The following is a 25,984-nucleotide window of genomic DNA, read 5'->3' on the forward strand; positions in this document are numbered from 1 at the left end:
CTGTCTCCTTGGGAGCATTCTCCCCTCTTTCTAGAGAAAGACTTGCAAGAACCTGAGGGCCATGCATTTCATGTCTGGCACAATACCATCTGTAGAACAATTATTATTAGTGATATTTACATATTAGAAAAATCAGTTGTGGCAGGAACCAGGAAGATTTAGCTGTAACATTAGCAGCTAATAAATAGGATCCTAAAATAAATAACGTCTTAGCATCAATATATTATTCTAATGTTAATTGTAGCTAATACAAGATTAATTGATGAACAAAGCATACATTATTATATTGGTTTCCTATTAGAACTCCTTAGGATTCAGAATATCATTCCTTGTTAATTGTCAGTAAAATTCTGCTTGGCAACCATAGTGAGCTAGATGCTATGGAAAGCTGGAGTTGATTAATTACATGTACATTCATTTGCTCCATTGATCTACTTGACAGATGTTGTAATTGGCTTTACAGTTTCCAGCATTAAACAGAGGGATATAGTGATGAAGGTGTGGGACTAGGACCAGAGACACCCAGGTTCTAGACCACCCTCGGTCACAGAAACTCCCTGGGTGTCACTGAGCAGGTCACTCGCTCAGCCCAACCTACTTCAAGATGTGTTTGGGGGGGGATAATAAGAAGGGGACGCTGTGTATAACATCTTGAGCACCTGAAGGAAAGGAAAGGTATAAATCCCATAAAGAGATATTATGAACTATAACTATGGCATATTACATTGGACCTAGGTGCATCTGAAGCTAGAAAAATAAAAGTACATTTAACTAATTTTTTGAGCAAGCATAGTTGTCCTTGCAGACTTAGGTGGCCTTGGCTGCTGGAATTCAGATTTCTATTGAAAGCTATCTGGAAAACTCTTAAATAGAGCCCCCAAAAGCTTTTGTTTTTCAAGGTTATGAAGGTAGTTTATATTAGAAAACTATCTCTTGTTTTGACATTCAGTGATGTTACGAACTTTTTTTGTTTTGTTTTTTTGTTCTCAATATTTCAGCCAGTCCCGGCTTATATAGCAAAACCATGACTCCCATTTATGATCCCATCACTGGTACGCCTGTCCCTTCCACTGTTGCATGGTTCAGTGACAGCCCCTTGGCACAAGAGAGCTGGAGGACCCTCACTTTTAGCCCTCCTAGCTGTGGGCCAGAAACACTTGCCAAAATGTATCAGCCTCGAACATTGGTCGACAAAGCAAAACTGAATGCTGGGTGAGTAATCCTTCTCCTTGAGTACTAGCATTAGACAATTTTGACGAGCCAAGGGCAATCTTGACTGCGTGTGCTGTGTGTCCATACACAAAGTATTTACAGGCAATATTATATTATTATTATATATATATATATATATATATATATATATATAATTTAATGTTAGGCAATCTAACACTAATCTTTTATGCATTTACTATGAACTAAGCCTTGTTGAATCAGTGGGATATATCTCAGAACAAAGAAGAATAACATTAGGTTGCTTTAGGTTGGATTCAGTTGGGTTGGGATAGATTGGGTTGTCTCAACTCCAGCAGTTATTCAGTATTTTAAAAAGGAAAGGTAAATAGGTTGAAGTATTTTTCCCAGTTCTTGTTGCTGGTTGTCTTCACATTATATCACTCAGGAAAGAGGTGCTTCTTAAAAAAAAAAATGATCATGTTGATGATAATATAATGTATAGTTAATCAGGATACCTGGCAGTTTAAGCCAAAAAAAGGATCTTTCCCAAGTAGCTTGTAATTTAGAACTTTCTTAGAAACAAAAACATGAAATAAGAGGAGGAAAGAAAAGGAAAAGTAACACCTTGACATGTTTTACTGTGTTAGGAATAAAGCAAGGCTCAAATTCCTCTTTGCACTTTTTCTTATTCATAACTGGATTTCTTCCTTCTCAAGCACATAATTCTTCTTCAAATCACACAGATATTTTCCTCCCACATACGTAGCATTTGCAATTTCTGAGTACATTCCTTTGCTAAAATTGAAAACTGAAATACTACACAGCTACCTCTGCTTCTGATAAATGTTATTCCATCTTATCAAAGCTAACACTGTCAGAGGTAACATCTAGTAATAGGCAGGAGCATTAAAATGTGTAGAAATCTAATTCAGGCTTCCTTACCATGACTACTCTTACTAAACACTGCATTTCTCACTCCCCCACATAGTTCTGATGTCTTGCACTGTTTACAAATTGACATTTGCTTCCTGCTCAGCTTACTAAAAGTGCTTGGTATCCTCCTTCTTCAGATGGTTAGATTCATCTCGATCACTTATGGAACAAGATATCCAGGAGGACGATCAACTACTACTCCGTTTTAAATACTATGATTTCTTCGATTTGAATGCAAAAGTAAGAAGTTCTTTAAGTTTTCTGACATGTCAGTCAAAAAGCAAGTTTAAGGGTTTCATTTTATATTCACTATTTGAATGTTGTCAAGCCATACCTTATAGATCTCTGACTACAGTAATACTATATCAGTTCTATTTTAACATAAGTAAAATAAACGAAGTAGTGTATTTGTGTTGAAATTTGTGTTGAATATTCTCTTTAGTTTGGCTTATTTATCTATTTGATTTAGGGATCGAGCAACTCCAGGCTGACTTGGGGTGGCTCACAATATAAAAGAAAAAAATGGAAATACAGTGGAAACAAATGAACAGATGAAACATCCAGTCACAAAACACCTAGTATATGCAAGCATGTGCCAAATACATAAAACAAAAGGCTCCACCCATCCTACCCTAAGACTTAGGAGAACAGCCAGGTCTTTAAGGTCTTCCAGGACATTATCAGAGTAGGAACCACCTGGATCTCAGGGTGATCTCGTTTAAGAGGGCAGGTGCTCTGACACAGAAGGCACACTTTCTGGGTCCCAAAAAATGACATTGTGTAATCAAGGGGACCCAGAGCACACCCATTCTGTCAACTCTTACTGACTAGGGAGATACCATGGGTGATAGGCAATCCTTCAGATAACTGGATCCTGGGCCATATAAGGCTCTAGAGGTCATAACCAGCACCTTGAAGCATACTCACAATCAGGGGTGCGGCTCTCAAATCAGGGGTGTCACATGGACATACTAACGTAAGCTGCTGCATTCTGGACCAGCTGAAGCTTCTGCGTGGTCTGCAAGGGCAGCCCCACATGGGGTGCATTGCAGTAGTCAAGCCATGAGGTGAAAAGGGCCTTCCAGTCCAGGAATGGGTACAACGGGTACACCATCTTCTATTATAATTTTATTTTGTAGCAGTCCAACCATATTTTCCTTAATACCGCCACAGGTATTCAATCCTCTTATCTGTAACAGCTTTATATTAAAATTATCTTTATCTTCTTTAATAATCCTATGGAAAATCTATATCTGTTTTTAATTAGGTTGATTAATCTTGCACAGTGAGATCAAGTATCACTGCTAGATTACTGAACAATAACTATTTCAAGAGCAACACAAAGGTACGCAGATACGTATACAGGGCATACCAAAAGTTAGGCCCCATGGACAATTTGCTATATAAATTACATTAAATGTTTGAATTGGTTGCCTTTTTCTTTTCAAAATACTTACTCATTTTACCCATGACTTTTGAACATTGCTAAGTACAGTAACATTTTCTCTGAAAAAAACTTAATTAATAAAATATATTGTCATTGGCCCATGGGGTCTGACTTTTGGTACACCCTATATACGCATTTCTCTGTTCCCTTTTAAGGTAAGCAATATTATCAGGGTGCCAATAATGTGTAAGAAATAGTAACACACACTAGTTTGCACCATCACCCTTCACTCCACTTCTCCATACCTTCCTGTCCTTGAACTATCCTTTCTTGATCCATGTGCATATACATACCGCTCCATAGATTGTCGTGTGTTACATAAACATGTTATCAACTCTAACAACAACTTTCTTCATCTTTCTCTTCCTCTCAACCAGTTCATTCTTCCTTCATATACTTCCTTTGAGGTTTGATCCTTATTCGTTTTCTCTTTTTGACCAAGCCATCTGAACTTATTTTTTAAATACTGGTCATTCAGTTTTGTATTCAGTCTACATTCATTCAGCCTCCATTCATTCTTCATTCTATCACTTCTTGTATTGCTACATATTTCTTAAGTACTCCATTCCCACTGTATTCAACTAATGTATATGTTTCTTTGGACATACCCAACTCTCAGTTCCATATAACTAAATGGGCAGAACCATGTTCTTACACACAGCCATTTTCACTTCTTTTGATAAACATTCATTTCTCCCAACAGTCTACTGTATTCATATCCCCAAGCAAAATATGTATAAACATTCCTTATACACATCCATAAAAATACATTAAACAACAAAGGGGTCATCATACATCCTTGTTTTACTCCTTGCTCAAATATTGAACAATCTGCAAACTATTCCATTTATTCTTATACATATTTTACTTCCATCATATACCACTCTTACCAAATTTAGCAACCAACTTTCAACTCTGTATCTATGCAAAACATTCCCTAATTCAAGCCTATAGATTTTAGCATATGTTTTGTCTAAATGACTTGCTGAACAGCAAGTGCTCTGGTCAAAATACCCTGCTACCTAGCATAAAGCCACACTGTACTTCCCAAATTTTGCACATTGCTTAACAAAAGAATCCCCTTTTAGTTTTTACATTAATTCTTGCTACCTTTTTGTTTGTATATGGGAACAATAATGGCATTCTTCTAATCATCTGGCACAGGTGCTTTCTTCACGAGCACATTAAACAAGTCACATAGCTGCTCCCTGAGCAAACCATATCCATATTTTAACATTTCTTCAGTACTCAGTCTATACTTTCAGCCTTCTCATTTTTCGACATTATCACTTCCTCTTCATCAGTTTTTCTTCGATATAAATATTTATAGCGTCGTTCCAATTCTGCACTAGAACATATCAGTATCATTCCCATACAGCTCTCTAAAATACTATACACCCATTTCTCCCTATAAAGCCATTAAACCCTCCCCAAAAATCTAGTCCTGGCCCCACTCATTTTTATAGTGCAGCTGTTGACATACAGTGCAAAACGTGGTGCAGTCCTCAAGCTAACCAGAGTTGCACCCTCTTGATTTATCATGATTATGTTCCATCAAGTTGGCAACCACACAGATTTTCTCCAGGATGATCTGTTTCCAACCTCATCCTTCAGGTCTTCCAGTGATGCATCCTTCATTGCTATAACTGAGTACAAAATGTTTTAAAGAACTGTATATCTGGAGGTGGTTGGGCTGTTTAATTGTTGGACTTAAGGCAGTCTGCTTATTTCTAATGCAACCTGATATTGCTTCTCTTGGCAGTATGATGCAGTACGGATCCACCAGCTATATGAACAAGCCCGCTGGGCTATTCTGTTGGAAGAAATAGACTGCACAGAAGAAGAAACTTTCATTTTTGCTGCATTGCAGGCATGTACTTGATCTTAAGTTACAAAACCAGTTTTTTCTGTTTGAAGCAGCCATGTGCCAGGATATGAACACCCAAGGAGCAGAACTTGGATTGATTGTTCCAAGTGAGACCTTTCCCCCTCCTTTCTTCAGTAGTGATAAACTAGTTTGTTATTTCAAATTCTGTTTACACATATGTCAATGATTAACAGGATATTTTATGGTGTAGTTAACTCTTCAACTGTTGTAGAGCAACTGAAACCACACAACACTGAATTGTGTTACCTCCCAGATACAATAAATAGGTCATGAAGCATTCCCATTTCCAAGTGATGAGAAAATATCATTATTCCCCAAAGGGCTAAATGTTGAGTTTTGAATTTTATAGAGCCCTTCCTCAGACTGGTTGTTAAACAAAAGTGCAGAAGGCTCTTTTACACATTTATTAACTAGGTTTAGTTGTTCTCAGATCAGTTCACAAATTAGTTCTTCAAATATAAACCGAAACAATCATTAAATCAGCAGTGGCTGCAATTCTCTGTGTGTGTTATCAGAAAACAGCCCCATGGAATTGAATGGAATTTTACACTTTGAAAGAATTTATAGGATTGTCCCCTAAAGGTACCGGAGCAAACATTGTTTTCATTGGGTGCACAAAGCAAACTTCTCTAGGGAAGCAATTCCATGGATGGATTGCTGTAACTCACCTGTTCATGGAGCAGGAGGACCTTGTTTGCCGTTTAAAATATTACTTTCCTGCTCTTTCTATTCTGCTCGCCATTTTTTCTTTTTCTTTTTCTAATTTATATTCTATTAAGAATTTTTTTCATAGAATAAAAGATAAATAGAAAGAAAAGAAAGAAAGAAAATAATCCAAGAATTGAAAAAGAGAGGAAAAAAATTAAAGTTAAGAAATATATGAATGATTTTCAACCTTTTCAACAGATAATTACAATTTTATTGTCCCTCTTCCCTCTTAGATGTTATTCATGTCCCTTCAGCCCCCCATTTAATCCACGTCTTTCTTAATCTTAAGATCCATAAATCATCATTTCATTTCTTCTTTTGGCAAAAATCCATATAAAATTTCCAGTCCTTCAGAAAAGGTTTTGTTGTTTTTTCTCTGACCAAACAGGTCAGTTTTGCCATTTCTGCATATTTTGACATTTTCACAATCCATTCATCCACTGTGGTGATTTCATTATTCTTCCATCGTTGCACATACAATATTCTTGCTGCAGTTACCATATACAGTACAAAATCAATCTACCATGAGTCTTTTTCTGATTCCTTGTCTATTAAGTCCCAATAAAAAGAATTTTTTTCACAATATTAATCTTTAAAATCCTTTGCATCATTGTGTGAATCTGTATCCAGCATTTCTTAGCTTTCTCATAAGTCCACCATCATGATAAAATGTCCCCTCATGCTTTTCACATTTCCAACACTGGTTTGAAATACCTTTGTACATTTTTGATATTTTCTCTGGTGTCATATACCAACAATACATCATTTTATTAAAAAATTCTCTTAAATTATGATACAGTGTAAATTTAATGCCAGCTACCTGCATTCTCTCCCAAGTTCCAATTCTATGTTATATCTAAAATAGGCCATTTTGTCATATAAACTTTAACCTGTTCTTTTTCTGTTTCAGTTCTTAACAAAAGTATACAGTTTTGCTATTACATGTTCATCATTTGTACATAGTTCAATTTCATATTCTATTTTGTGTTTTTCAATTCCAATTGTCTTTTTATCCATATTAAACCTTTCTTTTAACTGCATATGAAAATCATTGAAAGCTATGTCCTACTGCAGTCAATTGTACTCTTGACTTCATCTTAATTTCTCCATCCTATATTAATAAGTCTTGATATGTTAACTATTTCTATCTGCTGTTTCTCTTCTATAGAATGCTTCCTGTGCTAAGGTCAAAAAAGGTATCTTCAGGCACATCCTGGGCTTGTATTTATTGTTAAAATCCACATTAATTTTAACTTTATCATATCATAAAAACCCATGCCAACCAACCCTCAGGTTATGATCTTCCAGTTCTAACATTTGTTTATTTCTCAGCAAAACCCATTCTTTCATCCAAACCAAACAACAGGCTGCAAAATACAATTTAAAATCAGACAATCCTAGCCATCGTCAGACTTTGGCATCCTGCAAAATTTTATATTGAACCCTTGGTTTCTTGCCCTGCCATACAAATCTAGATAAATGTTTTTGCCATTGTTTAAAAGCTGCATCATTTTTCAAAACTAGCACTGTTTGAAATAAAAACATCATTCTAGGTAATACATTCACCAAAATTCTTCCAACCAATTGCAATTTTTCCCATCTTAGTAGATCTTTCTTAATTTCATTCCATACCTTAACATAATTATTCTGAAATAGCATACAGTTCATATTGGACATAGTAATATCCAGATATTTTAACTTTTTATCAGTCTGAAAACCAGTTTTTACAATCAGTTCTTTTTTGATCTTCCATCCTCATATTTTTTGTTAACTTTTTAGTTTTCTCTTTATTAATTTTAAACACAGCTAGTGCACCAAATACCTTCAGCTTTTCCATTAATATATCTATTCCTTCCATTCCTTTTCCGCCATTAAAACCAAATTGTCTGCAGATGCCCTTAGTTTATATACTTGTTTTTACCTTCACCCTGGTTATTCTCTCATCTTGTCTTATATCACTATTAAAAACTTCCAAAGCCAAAATAAACAACAGTGGTGAAAGTGGTCAATCTTGTTTTGTCCCTTTTTGTATCTTAAAGTTTTAGTTAATTTGCCATTGATTATAATTTGTGTTGTTTGTGATGTATATATCGATTTTACCCATTTACTAAAGTTATCTCCAAAATCCATTTTTTCCAAAATTTTAAACAAAAAAAAATCCAGTTCAAATTATCAAATGCTTTCTCCACATCAAGAAATATCAACACAGCTTGTTTTTCATTATGTTGTTCCAAATGTTCTAGTATATTAAGAATATGTCTTATATTGTCCTTCAACTGTCTTTTAGGCAGAAATCCACATTGATCTTCATGTATAAAGTCATGCAAAACACCTTTCATTCATTTAGCTAGAACCATAGTAAATATTTTATAGTCATTGTTCAATAAAAAGATTGGTCAATAATTTTTTGGTAAAGTTTGGTAAAGTCCTGACACAAACTTTGCAAAAAATGATGAATTTTGGAAAAGGGATTACCAGAAAGTTGGAAAGGATCATTTTTCCTTTAAACATCTGTCTTCCTCTTACAGCCAGAGTGAAAAAGAGATGGTGTCTCTTCAGATAAACTTGTGCCTGTTCTGTCTGTTCTATCCTTTGCATGAATAAACAGCTATAGAAAGGAAAGGAAGGAGAGAAGAGGAAAAGAAAGTGAGAGAGTGGGAAAAATTAGGGAAAGTAAAACTAGAATGAGATCTCTGGAAAAATGATACAAACATTTGGCTGCAAAATGTTGGCATAGTCTTAGGGTACTCTGGGCCTATAAATGGGATCTGGGGACTACAGATCGCTCAGTGAAATGGAATCCAAGGAGGGAGATGGAAAAAGAAAAAAGAGACCCTATCACATATATCTGCTTCTGTTTCAGGTGGATTGCCCTTTCCTCTTTCATGCATGATGAGCACACTAGCCCAGCTGCCTAGTGAAAGAGCACTGGAGCAAACAGTGCAAAAGGTTCTCATTAGCTTAGTTTAACTAACTCACTTAGTTAAAACATATCTTGCTGCGGAAGCAGAAAGAGCTGCTTGCAAATGATGACTTATTCTACTTCTCTTTGCAGCTAGCATGTGTTTTGCAGTGTGGAAAACAGGGGGATAAGGCCACCTAGAACAGAGCCTGGGTTGAAACAAAACCATGCTATTTGGTCTGTTTTAATTTTTTGTATGGACAGCTTTTGAGAGTATAAACAGCCAGGAATTGTTTGATTTTGATAAATACATCATTCAGTGGCCCAGGGGGTAAAATTAGGACTGACAGACTATTCCAGAGATGTTGTAAATACCTAATAAAAAAAGGCTCAAATAATTAATAAAGACACAGCCACTTCCATTGCATTTTATACATGTGATGAGCAACAATATACTGGTCAAATGGAAAGGCTAAATAAATTTCAGTTTAAAGATTTTACTATTAACTTCTCAGTTTGTTTTCTCTGTATGAAGTAAACAAGCTTCATAAACTCATCCAGGTATCTTTTCCCTTGAAATGTTGACTGCAGTACCATGTCAGCAAGCTGACGTTATCATCAGGGTCACAAGACTTCGCAGCTGAAAGTGAAACCGATGAAGTAGAAGCGGCACTTTCCAATCTTGAAATAACACTAGAAGGTGCAAAATCAGAGAACTTTCTGGTATGTCATTCACTTCATTTGGACAGGGGGCACAGAGTCAAGGTAATACCCCGGGTGTAGAAAATTAGGTTGTGACTTATCACTGAGCATATCTCCCGCCACATCTGGTAGCCCAGGATAGGCATCTTATGGCCCTCTGGAAGTTGATGAATTGCAGCATCCGCTGCATCCCATCAGTTCTTCCCAAAGGGGAAAAGATAAGAAAACAACAGAGAAGTGGATCTGGGTTTGAATGATGGACAAAACCTGTGTGCACTTTCTATAAAATTCAGACATTCCAACAAACTAATAATTGAATATTGCCTCACTGAACTAGTAAAAACTAGATTGCTTTTATTTGTTTTGTGATTTCCCAGATTGCCAGTATCAGTAGCAAAAAATTGGAAAAAAAGTCATTTCATTGAATTTAGGCAATGACATATTCTGCTCTGTTGATCTCCCTTATTGACTTGGTAGCTGTGAAGTCCATATGCTAATGCTTCTAATGATCAACCATTCCTTTTGGGCTGAAGAGAATTGTAGTTCAACAATATTTGGAGGAGCAACTCATTACCCCAAGAGGAGGGGAACCTTATTATCACATTACTACTCTTCTCTAGTTCTGCTTCTCAGATGTTTTTAGCACTGGGTAGTTTGTACCCAGTTTCTGATTCACCAGAGATTTTAAGAGATACGGACTTTTTCAGTATTGTATAATTTGAGGGGAAGATAGCTTCTGGCTATTTCATGCCTCCCAAATTTAGATCTGTGGGTTTTGGAGGTGAACTTTTAAATTTATCTGCTGTGTATTACTGAATTGGGATTAAAGGGTGGGGAAACTAAATAGCAAATTAGCAACCGTAATATGCACTAGATCCCATAATATGGACCAGTCATTGACACACAATAGAAAATATCTAGCTATGCCTTGTTACTAGCATAATTTTTGGTTTCCGTAGGAGGATATCACAGACATTCCAAAGCTTGCTGATAACCTCAAGCTATTTAGGTAAGGAAAAGGAGTGATGAGAATAGCCCATCTATTAAATGATGTTGTTTACTTAAGAATATTTATTTTGTTTGTATTACATTGAATTTCGAAAACAATCAGTATCCAAAATTTCTTTCAAAATTCAGTATAATGTTCTATCAGTGCCATTTCAGTTGAATTGGAAATTGATTTAATATATTTATAAGCCATCCTTAATATAAGAAACACTTCCAGGAGGGTTTACAAAATTAAAATAATAATATCACAGACAATAAAACTCAATAAATTAATAAAACTCATTAAAATACTACTGCATGAAAAATAGTCAAATTTGTGTTTTCATTTAGAAATGAATGATTTACTTGAAATCTTTCAGGAAAGCAATCATTGTACATGAAGATGTAAAAATGAATAACCAAAATATTTTGCAATTCAGAGTTTTGTGGAAGTAGAATTCTATGTTGGCCCTCTGTCTGGCAGCATTTGGGGTATTATTTCACATAATATTTTACATAGCACCAAAATGCATTGACTAAAAAACATACATTTATATGGATTTTGCATATGCTAATGGTTAAATAGATATAGATGTAAATATGTGTGTGTGTGTGTTTGTGTGTGTGTGTATGATCAACCATGTAAATTGTCTATCATTCCTGATAGTGCATTTTGACACGCTCATTAGTTCTGTTTCAAAATAAATTAATTTTCGTTCTAAACCTTTAGCATGTTTTCTCCATAGGTGTCCCAGTGGGGGGCAAGAGGGGGCAAGTGATAAAATATGCATTGTGATGTCACAATACAAGCCCCACAATTTATGTACTTTCATCTGACACATTCGAAGGCCAGGATTAGGCCAGGGTTTGCATTGTGTTGTTGCAACATATGTTTTGTCTTTTTGGGGGGGCAGGGGGGTCCCTGCAGTTTGTACTAGGCACCTGCGGTTTGGTCCTCTCTGATAAAGCAGCTAAAATAGAGAAAATATATACTTCAGAATGAGACAACCACATGGGCTTCCATAATAGATGGGGAATATAATTTGGCCAGAAGGATTGATAAGTATCCTCATTAGAATGGAGAATTGATGTGGCAATTCTTCATTTGCAGATCCAAAAAGCTGATGCTGAAAGCCTTCAAGCAATATTGGTTTGTCTTTAAAGACACATCCGTGTCTTATTTTAAAAGCAAAGAAGTTGAGCATGGAGAACCTATCGAGAAGCTCAACCTAAGAGGTAGAAGCTGATGTTTTCATACAGCATCTTATGAAGTGCTGTTGCATCTACAAACAGATCTTCTAACACAATAAGCATTTTTGTTCTTTGCTTATCATATTTCTGTGTGTACATGGACACGCACATGTATGCATGCATACACACAGATTAATCTGTCTTTACACAGTATTTACTGTAACCTATTTTTTGTATTGTTGGAAGTGTTTTAGTCTCATTTACTGACAAATGTCCAAAGGATACTAATCATTATGACATTGTTGTCCACATAATATATGTCAAAGTGTGGATATCACTGCCATAAGTCAAGATGAGGACACATGAAAGCCACATGACTTTGTAATTACACTTCTGGCCACAGAAATTGTATTACATAGCTGCATATAAATTGTGCCAGGCTTTCACGGCCCAAAGTTCTCAAATTGTACTAACAGCAGTGATCAATGCGAGGCCATGAAATCCCACTGGTGCAAAGGCTCTGTGTATATTGCAAATCCCATATTGAACATCTGCCTTATTACATGCTTCAACATCTCTTATATTTGTCTGTCTGGGAAAAGATCCTCACAGCGGCAGTCCTCTATCATTTGAAAACATTGAAAGACTATCAAACATCATGGGCTCCCTTGAAACTAAACAACATAAGCTAAGGCTGAGTGCACACCAGAAGAAAATTGCTTTGGTCTGCAAGGTTAAAGCCATTTATCCCCTTAGTGGCGTAGTAATTAATCATTTACCCTTTTAAAATTGGCCTTATTACTTTATTTATATGCTGTTTGTTTTCTCTGCCTTTCTCATAGAGTGTCCTTAAATGAAGATGAAACATAAGCTTACATATAAATTCTCTTCTGTTCTGTTGTTCAGGATGTGAAATTGTCCCAGATGTAAGTGTGTCAGGGAAAAAATATGGAATTAAATTACTCATCCCAGTTGCTGATGGAATGAATGAAATACATTTGAGGTGTAATGACGTGAGTAGCAAAACAGCTGAATGAATCTATTGTGTGTGCAGGGGAGGGGCATTAATGTGCTTTTTGTGCATTATATTAACCCTTGGGAAACCCCATTAAGGTCCAGGTGCTTGGCTGGCATTTCAGTGCATTGCAAACCCACACAGCGCATAAATATTTCCAGCTATTTGTGCACGGAAACAAAACAAGGCTTGTATAGAAAAAACAAAAAACCAAACCCTTGGTTGCCTTGCATGTGTATCCTCCCATCTGCCCCCACTTGTGAGAGGGGATTTTTGTCCAAAGGTCTGTGTCAAGAGTTAGCTTGCCAAAAGATTCTGTAAATTTGTCAGTATTTATCCTTTGCCCCATATGAGCTTCCAGGCTGAAAAAAAATAACTCTTGTGAAACTCAGTTTGCCTCCCTTAAGTCATCAACTTCTGACAACTCCATGGACACGTCAATATGGCTTTCTCAGCAACAGTGTAGGTTTGCCATTGCCTTATTCAGGGATATTTTTTGTGTGACCTATAGCCCTGGGATTTCCTCAGGAACTCCCAAGATGGACTGGAGGGGTGGAGGGAAAGTAAAGGACAAATGAGATCTAAGAGTGCTGGTATGCCCGTGGGGAGAAAAAAGGGTTCAACACTTTTTTCCTACAGTCTTATTTATATTTATATTTATTGAAAAAAAATTAATAAAGTAAAAACCATAAAAGAAAATAAAGATAATAAAGGAAAACAGTTAATAGCGGAAAAAGAAATAAAAAAGAAAAATTATTAAGAAGCAGCTTCCAATCTTCTTCACTGCAGTTATAAATACATTTATATTTTGCCCTCTCTCTCTAAAGTTACATCATAGTTTCCTTCTTTCCATAAGATACCCTTTCTAATCTTCAAACCCACAAATCACAAGTCCACTTTTCTCTTTTTTCAGCAAAACGTCCATAAGGGATTTCCATTCACTAATACTTTTTTCCTACAGTCTCGAGAAAAATTCTCACCACTGTGCCAAAGCTTGTCTCAGTTCTGGAACTGAACTTTCCTTTCGCGCAAAGAGATTTTCCTTCCGGAACACCATAAGGGGAGAAGAAAGTCTTGCCTACATCCTGCTGTCTCACTTACACGTTTATCAGTATATGAAGGCGCACAAATGATGCATTTTGTGTCACTTGAGTTCAGTCCTGGAGCACTGTCTGACTCCCTGGAGGGAATCAATAATGCATTTGCTTTCTATAAACCTTTGCATGCATATGCACCAAATCAAATCCTAAAAGGACATGAAACTCAAACTTTGATGGGCTTTAACATCTCCTCTTTGTTCCTGGTAATATCCTTACATTCCATCTTCCTCTTAACATTGCAAACATTCTTCCCTAGCTTTAGTCTTGCCTGTTTGCTGACAGATGAGAAATATTCTGGACATTTTTGTTCTCGGAACCAAACATAAGGGAAGAAGAAAGAAACCAGTTCATCTCCTTCATATATGGGTCCTTGAAAGCTGCTGCCTTGAACTCCTGAAGAAGAGATGAGATAGAAGCTTAATAAACAGACAAATAATGCTGATGAAGTGTTGTTGTATGTGTGATGCTTTCTGAACAGAAGCCCGTGTTGAAGCTTACCAAAGCATTTCAGATGATTGCAGCTAAACAATGCAAGTGAACATGGGTGCCAGATTGTTTTTTCTTAATGTCTCTCAATGGACTGTTTGTTGCAGGAAGAGCAATATGCCAGATGGATGGCTGCTTGTGTGTTGGCTTCCAAAGGGAAAACAATGGCCGACAGTTCTTACCAATCCGAGGTCCATAACATCCTCTCGCTCCTGAAAATGAAAAGCAGAACAGCTGCACCCCAAGACGTTTCGGATGTAGAAAGCATGGACGTGAAACCAGAATGCTTCATCTCACCACGATATGCTAAGAAATACAAATCTAAGCAGGTAAATGGAGACAGAAGAGAATGCAGGAAGCAGCGTCCTCATACCCACTCAGGTCTAATTGATAGAAGATTCTTGTTTAATGGGTCAAAAAGTGAATTTCAAAGGAGTACTTTTCTTACGGCAAAATTTGGGAGCTCTGCAAATAAAATCTGAAGAGCCAGCATGATCCTGTAAGTAGAACATTGGATCTGAATTTGTGAGATGAGGATTCAAAAACTGCTTTTCTGTGATCTCAGTGTATTAATTCTGTGCAATTATTCTCCTGAGTTTTCCCACCTGCAAGTAGCAATAAGATAATAGAGTACAGGAAGAAGGGATATCATTAAACTCTTCCATGTTCAGAAGTTCCATATTCAGAAATTCCCAGAAGTTCTCATCTTCATCCTCTTCAACCGAAAAGATCCTGGCTAGCAGGAGCTGAGGAGAAAAATAATCCCCTCAATTCCCTAGACACTCCCAATTCAGAATCTCAAAAAAAATGTTGTCAATAGGACAGCATTTTACAGAATGGATCAGTGGTCAGATCCTTGCATGCCCACTGGAGCAAAATATTTACTGAGCAGATGTCCACAAAGCAATCTGAGAAGCTATGAGAAAACAAATTGTTTAAACCATCTGATGAATGTGATAACCACAGTTGTAATTAAACTCCATCATTAATTGATCTATAACAAATTACTATTGTATGCAAAAAATAAGTAATACAATACCTCTTATTGCCATCTAGTTTTAGGTCAACTACAGGTATTACAATACAGCCCTTATCTCCAGTCCTCTTGGATACTGTATGTCATTCAAATCTTGAATTTCTGCTGGGATCAAAGAGAAGAAAGTGATAGGAAACTTGGCAGGAAACCACAGCTGCTTGTCACCCAAGTTACAGAAGTACTGTTGTGGCCAGGGGGATATCCCTTCCACCCACATATGGAAAGAAAGGAGGAGAGGAAGGGCCAAGTTGAAGGGTGTCCATACTGATGGCATTGGCAGCATTTTCAAATCCTATATTCACATCAGCTGGGTTTTCCCATTGTGTTCTGTACTCAGTATTTGGTCTGCTTCCTTAAAGTAGCAGATTAGTAAGGCAGCAAAAGTATGTGGTCTATGCTTTTTGACCATGTGAATGCTGTTTGTTCATTTCTACTCTGTTAAAATCTGAGTTTTCCTTTCCATGTTTCCTTAGCTGGCTGCTCGCATTCTAGAAGCCCACCAGAACATCATTCAGCTGTCTCTTATGGAAGCCAAACTGAGGTTTATCCAGGCATGGCAATCCCTTCCAGAATTCGGCTTATCCTATTATATTGTAAGGTAATTCTAATGTTCCTCTACCTCTAATCTTTAATAGAATAGTAATTATTAGAATCTTTTTGACTAGTACTATTTTGACTATAGAAATATTCTGTTTTCAGTTGAAATACATTTTAGGGTTCTGATTTGGAAATCTTCTTAACATTACTATTCTATGTACAGATAGTCTTTGGATTATGACCCTAATTGAGCCCGGAATTTCCATCACTAAGCAAAGTGGTCATTAAGCAAAACATCACATGACCACGCTGCTTAGCAACAGCAGTTACAGCAGTCCTGGTTGCAGTTGTTGGGCAAGGATCACACAGTCATTTAGGCGAGGACCTCACAGACCACAACTTACAACCTCCGGCTGGACTCCCCATTGACTTTGCTCGTTGAAAGCCAGCTGGGAAGGTCACAAACAGCAATCACATCCCCCAGCAGCTCCCATCTTGATCCAAGCCATTCCTGGCTTGGTCCCTCCCAGCCCCAAGCCTTGGTTCTTCCAAGGCAAGGGACACTCTCGGGATCACTGAACCAGAAGAGGCATATTCATATATATATATATGAATATGTATAACCAGAAAGAACACACAGAAATCAAAGTGGCTACATTATTGGTACAAGGTGATGGAAGAGCTCAGTTATAGCTCAAGTGAAAGTTCCAAGCTAAGCTAAGGTGGAAGAAGAAAGCCAATCAGTTTCTACAATATGATCTTGGGCATATTCCCACTATTTTGTGTGTGTGTGTGTGTGTGTGTGTACACACACATACATACATACACACATACATACACACACACACAACCAAAATGATGATATATATAGAGGCATCATTTTGGTTGTTTGAAAACTATTTTAGCAGTGAAGAAATCATTGGATTGGCAGAAACTGGTAAATCATTTCCCTGCTTCATTTCTGTTTCCTAGGCCAAAGAGTCCAACTACATTTTCCTCCTTACTATTTCCATCTTTGGCATTCCAGTCTCTAGCTACAAGCAACACATCTTGCTTGCATGTTCTGTCAATTTCAGATTGAATGTGACCATAAAACTTGTAACCTCTTCTTCTTCTATCAGCAAAACTAGATGTCCAAGAGGTTTTGATCTAGCTACATCATAAGCACCATGATTATTCTGAAAGATCCTCAGCTCTTCCTCATGCCATCTGACCTGAGGGGCCCATCGTCTGGCACTATATCCTCAATCACTTTATCTTGTCTATCCATGGGTTTTCTTTGTAAAATACAGGGTGGTTTATCACTGCCTTCTTCCATGCAGTATGAAATTATCCCTTTGCTATCATCACTAATGTGTGAGCCTTCATTTTACTGAGCATCTGGGATAACCTCCACAACTTGGGTGACCCTGCTGGGAATATATACTCTTGGCATTCACTCCCAACATTCTTCACTCATCCTTCCCAGGAACATGCACACACGTACACACTGCCAAGATAAGGCATCACAGCAGGACTCCAAATACGCAAATAATGGCTTTCTCAGATAACATCATGCAATCATTCTGTCTTTCCCTGCTTAACAGATTGATTGATTTTGTGTTAAGAAAGTAAAAAAGATGCAGTTGAGAAATACAGAAGAGTTAACAAGCAGAACACAATATCATCAAGATCAACTGTTTTTAGGCAATGCAGAAGTGCAAAAAAGCCTCTTCTGAAAGTCATCTGCCTATTTTCCAAGTTTTTTTTAGTATTTCTGTATTTGGTCAGTAGAGGGAAGCACAGACTATGATGTGAAGACAGCAATAAATGCTTGTGTTCTCTTTTAAACATTCTGTTTCCTTGAAACCATTTCTCACCCCTTTTTATTGCTTTGGAATGAAAGGAAATATACCTTTCTACAATATTCCTGTGATGGAAGAGAAGGATAGGAGTGAAGTTCCATTGCCATATCCTATAACTTACCATTCATCCTCTTGCTATGGAGCAGTTGATGACTAAGAGGAGACTCAGCTGCACCCTCCCCTGCCTCATCCCTCTTCCCCATCCTCTGCAATGGCTTCAGCTTGGATTGCACTATAGTCAGTTCTCCCCACCAGTAGGCATGGGGAAATTTCTCTGGTTTGCATTTGCACGCTAACTTACTATATTTGCATTTCCTGAACTGATATGCAAAGCAAAATGCAATTGCCATCCAGTGTTTGCACTTTCCCAAATGGTACAGCAGAGTTTTTAAAAGAAAAATGCCTACAGACACATACACGCAAACAAGCATGTATATTAGCAAAAGGGGTGTAGGAAAATGCATGTAACCGCTGGACTCACAAGAACAGATTTAGGGGTGAGAAGGGGAATTAAGTGTGAATGGAGTATGCCCCAACTGCAAATCCCAATGTGCTCTTTTAATTCACTGGCTTTGGGAAAAGGATGCTATCATTCTTTTCTCTTCTCCTGCCCTTCAGTCTGGGTGGAACTAATGCACATGGGAATAATTGCGTAGAGAAACAGAAGCAACTGGTTGGGTTTTTCTCTTCTTCTTTCCCTTAGATTTAAAGGAAGCAAGAAGGATGATCTCCTGGGGATTTCTTATAACAGGCTGATTAGGATAGACACAGCTACTGGGGACCCAATTACAACATGGAGATACTCAAATATGAAACAATGGAATGTGAACTGGGAGATACGGCAGGTAAAATGAAACGTTTCCTGGAACCTTTTCTGCTATGTTGCTACTTGATTAAAATTTCTTCACCTGAGAATAGTTGACTGAAGAATTGCAAAGGCTCTTGTTTACTGCTAGTGGAAGAAAAGTTCTCTGGAGCAGAGAAGAAAACAAGTTGGATCTAGAAAATGAAATAGGGTAGGTGGAAATATATATTCGCCTTCCCTGATCACAACCTTCTCTGACTATTTTATTGGTTGAGAGAGGGCTCTGCTGATAGAAGATGTTTCTTATCTGATTTTTAAGAATCTCCCATATCCCTCAGTCCCCCTCTCTCAAACATAATTTTATCTTAGCATTTGTTGTTGTTGTTGCCTTCTAGTCAGTCTTGCCTCCTGGCAAGTGCCTGGACAAGTCCCTGCAGTTTTCTTGGCAGGATTTCGAAAGTGGTTTGCCATTGCCTCCTTCCTAGGGCTGAGAGAGAGAGACTGACCCAAAGTCATCCAGCTGGTTTCATGCCTAAGGTGGGACTAGAACTCACAGTCTCCTGGTTTCTAGCCTGGTGCTTTAACCACTACACCAGACTGGCTCTACCTTAGCATAGTCCCAAACATACTTTGTATAACATGGAGGGAGGGTTGGCTAGTCTGACCATAGGCATTTAATTCTGGATCCAATTGAAATATATGAAGAGATAGCACAGCAATATCCTCATTAGAATTGTTAAAAAGTTCAAAGAAGAGAAGCTAAAACACTTGACACAATAAATAATTTAACCAACCATTCAGCCACAAGATATGATAATAAATGCAAGCTTGATAGCAATAAAAGGACTTTTAGACACACATCAGTGGAGATAAAAGGCAGATCTCTTCAAAGACTTCTCAATACCACTTGCTGTGGTACATATAGCAGAAAGGCTATTCGTGCCTTTTGAGTAGATTTTCTGGATGTATTAGACCAGCCAATTTTAGAAAGAGACTGTTGGACCAGCTGAGCTATTAGCCTGATCCAACTCTACTGTAGAAAGGTAGACTTCCATATTTTACATCATCTGAAATCTGTGAAGTGAAATGAAGAAAAGTCTTCCAGTTTTTTCAGATGCTAAAGACTCATGAGGTTGCTGGATGCCACAAAGCATTAGACCTGGGAATCCCATATTTCCACGGTGCTATGCAGAGCCAGTTGTTTGCATTTGGGCAGGCAGCAAAGGGTGCTTTCAGACCAATGGCATCTCACTCCAGCAACAACAAAGGCAGCTGTTTGTCCACCTTTCTTTTTCAATGAACGTTTAATGGACAGGGGAAAAAAATAGAATAGAAACATTTGGCATATCCAAATTGACAGACCCTCTGAAGAGTTCTAAGGCACAGCAACTGTATAATGAAAGGCTCTTTTGAGATACCTCTTCCTATCCCTGCCTTTCAGAGGGGTAAACCCTAGGCAACAGGCTAAATCAAATGCTAACACCCAGTGCCTCTGAATTAGTGCCTCTGTGACTACATGGCATAGGCCTCAGTGGATCTATGTATGACCTAAGTGCTTTCTCATCATTGCTATCAGCCGAAATCTTTCTGCATTTAGGAGAAAGTTTCAGAGTAAAGCTTATGGTTCCAGTTAGGAAGAAACTAAGCATAGTAGAGAGAAGGCATACAGATGATCCCCAAGGTTTGATTTCTATCTGTTGAGTTGCAGTATTGCAGGAAGAGTTGCCAATATTGAAGAAGGGAAGTCATCACCGGAACATACATTTTAAAAATAAAATGGTCTGTGAGGCTGCTGGTTTGAGCAGGTATAGGAACAATGCCAGGAGATGCTTAATCCTTTTCCCTACTGTCTTCAGTCTACTCAAAATTATCCTTTCAAAGCTGATTTTTCTCCCTGCAGGGCAAAAAACAACAACACAGAAGCGTAGAAAGGCTGAAGGAGGGAGGTTTTAAATCGGCAGTCCAAACTCATAGGATTAAGCAGCTTCTCCTTTCTGTTACTTCTGATGCTTGGTGGAAAATGAAAAAGCGATGCTTTCCCTGGAAAATTGTTTTAGAAAGTGAGCCATTAGGACAGTGTTTCTCAACCAATGCTGGCTGGGGGAATTCTGGGAGTTGAAGTCCACACATCTTAAAGTTGCCAAGGTTGAGAAACACTGCATTAGGACATAGCAATTTTAAATTTAATCCTAAAATTAAATTTAACCCACACTTAACCCTAAGGTGTTTGTGCCTCATGTGACTCTTTTTATAACTAATGAATATGGAGCAGTAAGAAAATTGCAACAACAGCACTTATATTCTTCTTGGTATTTCAATTCCTTTGAGATCTTTGTCTTTCCCCTTCAGGTTGCCATTGAGTTTGATCAGAATGTATCTATTGCTTTTGCTTGCTTGAGCGCAAATTGCAAGGTGGTTCATGAATATATTGGCGGCTATATTTTCCTGTCAACCCGTTCCAAAGACCAGAATGAGACGTTGGATGAAGACTTGTTCCATAAATTAACTGGCGGATGGGAATGAAAGGAAACAAGAAGCTTTTGCTGGACTACATAGGAGAGCAAGAGGTGATTGTGCTCACCAGGATGGCTCCTTGGTACCCTGATCCTGCCTGACTCCTGTAATAAAAGTAGATAAAGAGGAAGCTGGCATATTACTAAGCAAAGCATCAGCCTTTGGCATCATATTTATGGACAACAAGCACTTCCCCCTTGGCAGCCATTTGTGAGTCTGCCCACAAGATGCTTTCAAAATTCCAGATGTGGCTCTCCACACAGTTTGCCTATCCCTGGCCTAGGGTAAACAGGACTTCAGAAATAAAGATGGAGAGCTCTTCACATTACTGATCAAAATCAGTGTTCAACTATTGTCATTACTCCATGGCCATTTGTGGGAGGTGATGGTGGAAAGAGACTGAATTACATAGGGAAGGTTATATCAGATGAAGCCCTCACAAAATTCCATGAATAACACAAACTAATTGCATAATAGAAGTCTCTTCTGAAAACATTCTAGCATGCCAATACAGCAAACTCTGAAGCACAGTCCAGTTGCCTGTTCCTGCTCCCTTCTGCACACCACTCCTGTCTACTCTGAGTCACTGTTCCCCTGCAGCCTTTCAGTCAACGGAGTTCAATGTTCTAAAGAGAGCTGCATACTGCCCAACCAGTCTTCATGCAACACAAGTAACTATTTGTGAGAAGTATATTCTCCTTATGGAAATAATGTTTTACCCTTTGCACTAGTCTGGAACAGTGGAGAAGAAAAACTAACCAAAACTCAAGTGTGTCCTGCTTGTGAAAGAGCTTGTGAAAATAAAGCATCTATGGAAGCTCGTTCTTAGAGATACAGGAATTCTTATGCCAGCTGATTCACAGTATGTTGTAGACTTTCATTGGCGTTAATAGATTGTCTTAGACAAACTTTCTGGAAAAGCTCCTGCTCTCAAGGGATTTCGGTCAATATTCAATTACTGATACGTATTTTGACACAAACATGGAACAATGTTTTTGCTTCCATTCCTCATGACTGGCTTTTCAGTGGTTGTTACAGTGAAGAGGAAGAGAAGCAAGAACTGTCTATACATGCTGAGAAGGAAGGGAGGAAGCCATTTTCTGGTTCTTTAAGGCTTAAATACATACCAGTGGCCTCCGTGTGGCTGGATTCCAGTTCCTATTGGTGACCATTGCACATGCTTGCTGGGGCTTATGGAAGTTGGAATCCAGCTGGGAGAGGAATGCACAACTCAGGAGAATGGATCTCATATGGCAGAAGTAAGGGGTGAGTGAGTGAGTGTACATGTGTAGGATGGGAGATCAGTTTCCTTGTTTTTCAGCATCACAAGTTTGCCTTGCTATGAATTGGGTGTCTTGTGACTGGCTTCACACACTATAGCAGCCATTTTGTGAATAAGTATATTTCCCACAGCAGATACTCTGGAGTTGGCCTTTTTCAAAATTTTAGATGTGTCCTTTGCTTCAAAGAGTTCGAGAATCCAGTTCATTTTAATAAAAAAACCTTTTGTTTTGTTTCTATTGTATCTGGTATTTTTGTACATTTTTATTATCACTTTTTTTTTTACTATAAAATGCTTCAACAGTTTCTGTATTTTGTAGATTGTGCAGAATAATGATTAAAAAGTAGCTTTATTAAGTTTTCCTATGGTTTTATTTACAATCATTTGAAATAAATTCTAAAATGTTTTAAAATAGTTTCAATAGTTTGGGCATTTTATTTCAATTACTAGCAATAAAGTTGCTGAGACTGTAAACTGGGGGGAGGGGATTTGATACTAGAGATTTATAAACTAACTTGCTGTATCAAACACAGTTTGGAATCTTTTCCACTTCAGTTAATATTTCCAGCATTCTTTTAAGATTGCCACCTTCAGAATTTCACTTCACTAAATATATAACTTTGTACTTTTATCTCCAGAGAGTTATTTGGGATGATGAGACAATTTAAATCAAACGGTGCTGTTTCTATACTGCTACATTTCCCCAAAACACAATGAAACTGGCCCAAAAGCTTATACAGAACGGATTTATACAAACAAAAGTCTGAGAATGCCTCTACAAACCAGAAGTCACGGTAGTGTGTAAATTTGGATCTTTCCTAGTAGCATCTTTTTTACTCTCTTGGTTTCTTGTTTTCAACCCAATATCATCAGGCTTCCATTCCATATATAACAGGCAAAATAAAAATAATATAATTCCAGCTAAAATACAGATTTTGGCGCCATCTCCATCTGGAACCATGTAAGTTTAGGACTTTTTTTACAATAGTATATTGCCTATGTTTATATTACTGTGCTATTGTTATTAGTGTATTTTATTCTTTACATGATAGAGTGCCTAGAATCCAATTGGACTGAGGTGGTATATACATTTCCTAAATAAACCAGCGATCATCTGTTTATTTTAAATGGCTCTCTGTTTAGGCCTTCTGTCCAAACTGAGGCAAGTCTGCCTCTCCCTAAGACAAACAGGAACAAGAGGACAGAAAGGCCACAAGAGAACTGGAGGGCAAAAGAGGGCACCGTGGGATTGTGGCCCTGATGTGTAAGAATACCCGTGGGGGGGAGAACTCATTTGCCTCTTTTTCTGAGGTTGCATTCTGAGATATTTTACACGGTGGATATTCCCTTTACCTCCAGCTGGATGAAAAGGTCTTCAGAACATCCCATGGTGTATTCTGACTTGTTGCATATGTGAAGCTTTAACTTAGATTCAAGAAAGCACTTGGATGTGTCATATGTTGTTCAGCTATTTGAAACTTCACTAATCCCTTTGACTTCCTGAGAATGCATCTCAACTCCAGGTTTCACCTTGTATAAGCCTTGAGAGTGAGAGGGACCCTCAGTGGTTGCTTGGTGGGGGGACGGGGGGAGAGGAATTCTTCTCTGAAGCATGGTACCGTCTCCTCTTGGGACGGGCTGCTGGGTTCTGTTTATCTTCCTGTGTCAGTGAAGAATTCAGCTTTCAGCTACAACATTCCAGACCACATGATTTGCTACAAGCGGGAAAGATGGATGTCTGTGGCTTGTAGTCTCTAAGCTTTCATAAATAGATCTGCAGGGCAATATATTTCTGGCACTTCCTTGCACCTATTGTACTGTTAAGGCTGCCTTTTGCTGTCTGAGATGAAAAAAGCACAGCTCCTAACATCTGCCATTGGAGGTGTTCCTCTTGCTGCTGAATGGGAGATCTTGGCTCATGGCTGCATTAGCTAGGGAACAGGCCCATTCCATTTAAAACAAAGGAGAAAGAGCAATATGATTCAGCACTCATATAATAAACGGAGAAATATTTTTGTGACAATTCCGTTTTTTAGAATCCCATTGCTGATTGGTAGATTTACTTGGAAGTTAGACCTTATAAATGTAGGGAGACTTCACTTCAGTTTCATTGGGCATAGAACTGCAAGGTTGATTTCTTATTCCCTCTTTTTCCTCCCACAAATCTGGCATGGGGTACCTTTTAAACCACTTGGTTTCCTTTTGAAGGAAGCGTCTTCAGTTTTCTTTTTAAATCTCTGGAAAAAAAGTCCAGACCAATTAAAAAGTCTAGTAATTCAGACTTTACAATACCGTTCAATGGAAATAGCACATTGCTACTACTCAAAAAAAAATCCTATAGTGCCTAAACCAAATAATTTTTTTGTGGAATGATTCAGCCTCTTGATAAAAAAATGAATCTTTTCCTGTACATTATTGGCAAGTTATAGTGGGAACCCCAATCAGTGGCGAAAGAAGCAACTTTTTTTTTTTTTTAAGGCAAAAGCCTTTTTCTTAATTTCCCAAAAGGGAAACAGCACCAGTAAGCAGGCTTTCTGGGAAAACCAAGATGCTGGCTGATTCTCTTTCCTCTGAAAGAATGTCACGCTATTCCCAAAATATAAGAGTTTTGAATCTGGCAAAAAACATTTTTCAATATGTTTATCAGTCTTGAACAGCCCTAGATGATTTGGAATAGAGGGTCCATTATTTCACAGGCTCCAGCATCTGTGATACACTTTATACATTCCACTTAATTTTTTTAATGGGTGCCTGCCAGATTTCCTGATCTATCCAACTGTTTTGTTTAAATTCTTTTTCAAGAGAAGTGGCATCCTGCAAAAAAAAAAAAAACAGCTTCCAGTATTGGCCTTATTTCCAAATCAAGGGGTCAGAGTCATTTTTAGAAAATGGAAATGGGGAGTAACTTCAAGCCAGTGCTTTCAAGGCAGGCCCAGAAAAAAAAACAGATAAAAGGGGGCAGGAGAAACGGGAACATCTTACGAGAAGGGCTGGGAAATGATGGCCAGGATCATCCCTGCCAGTTGGCCTGGTAGAGCAGATGCTGATTGTGTTTCCATGGCTGCCACTTTATGCATACACAAACCACACACAATAGCCATTTTATGAGTGCATTCACAAGCTCTCGTTTTCATTAGCATGACTGAGGCGGTACTGCAGCATTGCGCTGCAGGTCTACCCCTTTTAGGTCTACACGTGATGTCATACCACACATAGGAAAGGGGCAGGGCCTGTATCACAACACTGTTTGTGTCACTTTTGGACTTTTTGCGTGAAATAAAAATGAAATGTATGGATTTGATTATTAGAAATAATATTGGATAATAGAAAAAATGAAAGTTATGTTGTAAACATAGAGTAAGAGCTTAATGTAAATTGTTACTTATATCTTTTGTGAAGAAGGTTGGAAGTCATTCTTTTTTCCATTTTGTTTT

The 25,984-nt window shown here is 37.9% G+C and overlaps 1 protein-coding gene across 3 annotated transcripts in view; it reads left to right on the forward strand.

Annotated features, from left to right (window-relative positions):
- FERMT1 (FERM domain containing kindlin 1) overlaps positions 1–22,912 on the forward strand; it is a 36,533-nt gene extending 13,621 nt beyond the window's left edge. For all 3 annotated transcript variants that reach the window (XM_007424714.4, XM_025164446.2, XM_088134775.1), the window contains 11 exons: positions 999–1,212; positions 2,244–2,346; positions 5,316–5,423; positions 9,643–9,774; positions 10,713–10,762; positions 11,852–11,976; positions 12,838–12,944; positions 14,640–14,861; positions 16,042–16,166; positions 18,653–18,794; positions 21,104–22,912. In XM_007424714.4, coding sequence (XP_007424776.1) covers positions 999–1,212; positions 2,244–2,346; positions 5,316–5,423; positions 9,643–9,774; positions 10,713–10,762; positions 11,852–11,976; positions 12,838–12,944; positions 14,640–14,861; positions 16,042–16,166; positions 18,653–18,794; positions 21,104–21,277 — 1,502 coding nt within the window. In that variant the 3' untranslated portion in view covers positions 21,278–22,912. The remainder of the gene's footprint in view (positions 1–998; positions 1,213–2,243; positions 2,347–5,315; positions 5,424–9,642; positions 9,775–10,712; positions 10,763–11,851; positions 11,977–12,837; positions 12,945–14,639; positions 14,862–16,041; positions 16,167–18,652; positions 18,795–21,103) is intronic.
- Positions 22,913–25,984: the final 3,072 nt, after the last annotated feature.

Source organism: Python bivittatus, unplaced genomic scaffold (genome assembly GCF_059951505.1).
Source record: "Python bivittatus isolate LINGU-HERP-01145 unplaced genomic scaffold, Pbiv_v1 ctg000020_np1212, whole genome shotgun sequence".
Taxonomy (NCBI): domain Eukaryota; kingdom Metazoa; phylum Chordata; class Lepidosauria; order Squamata; family Pythonidae; genus Python; species Python bivittatus.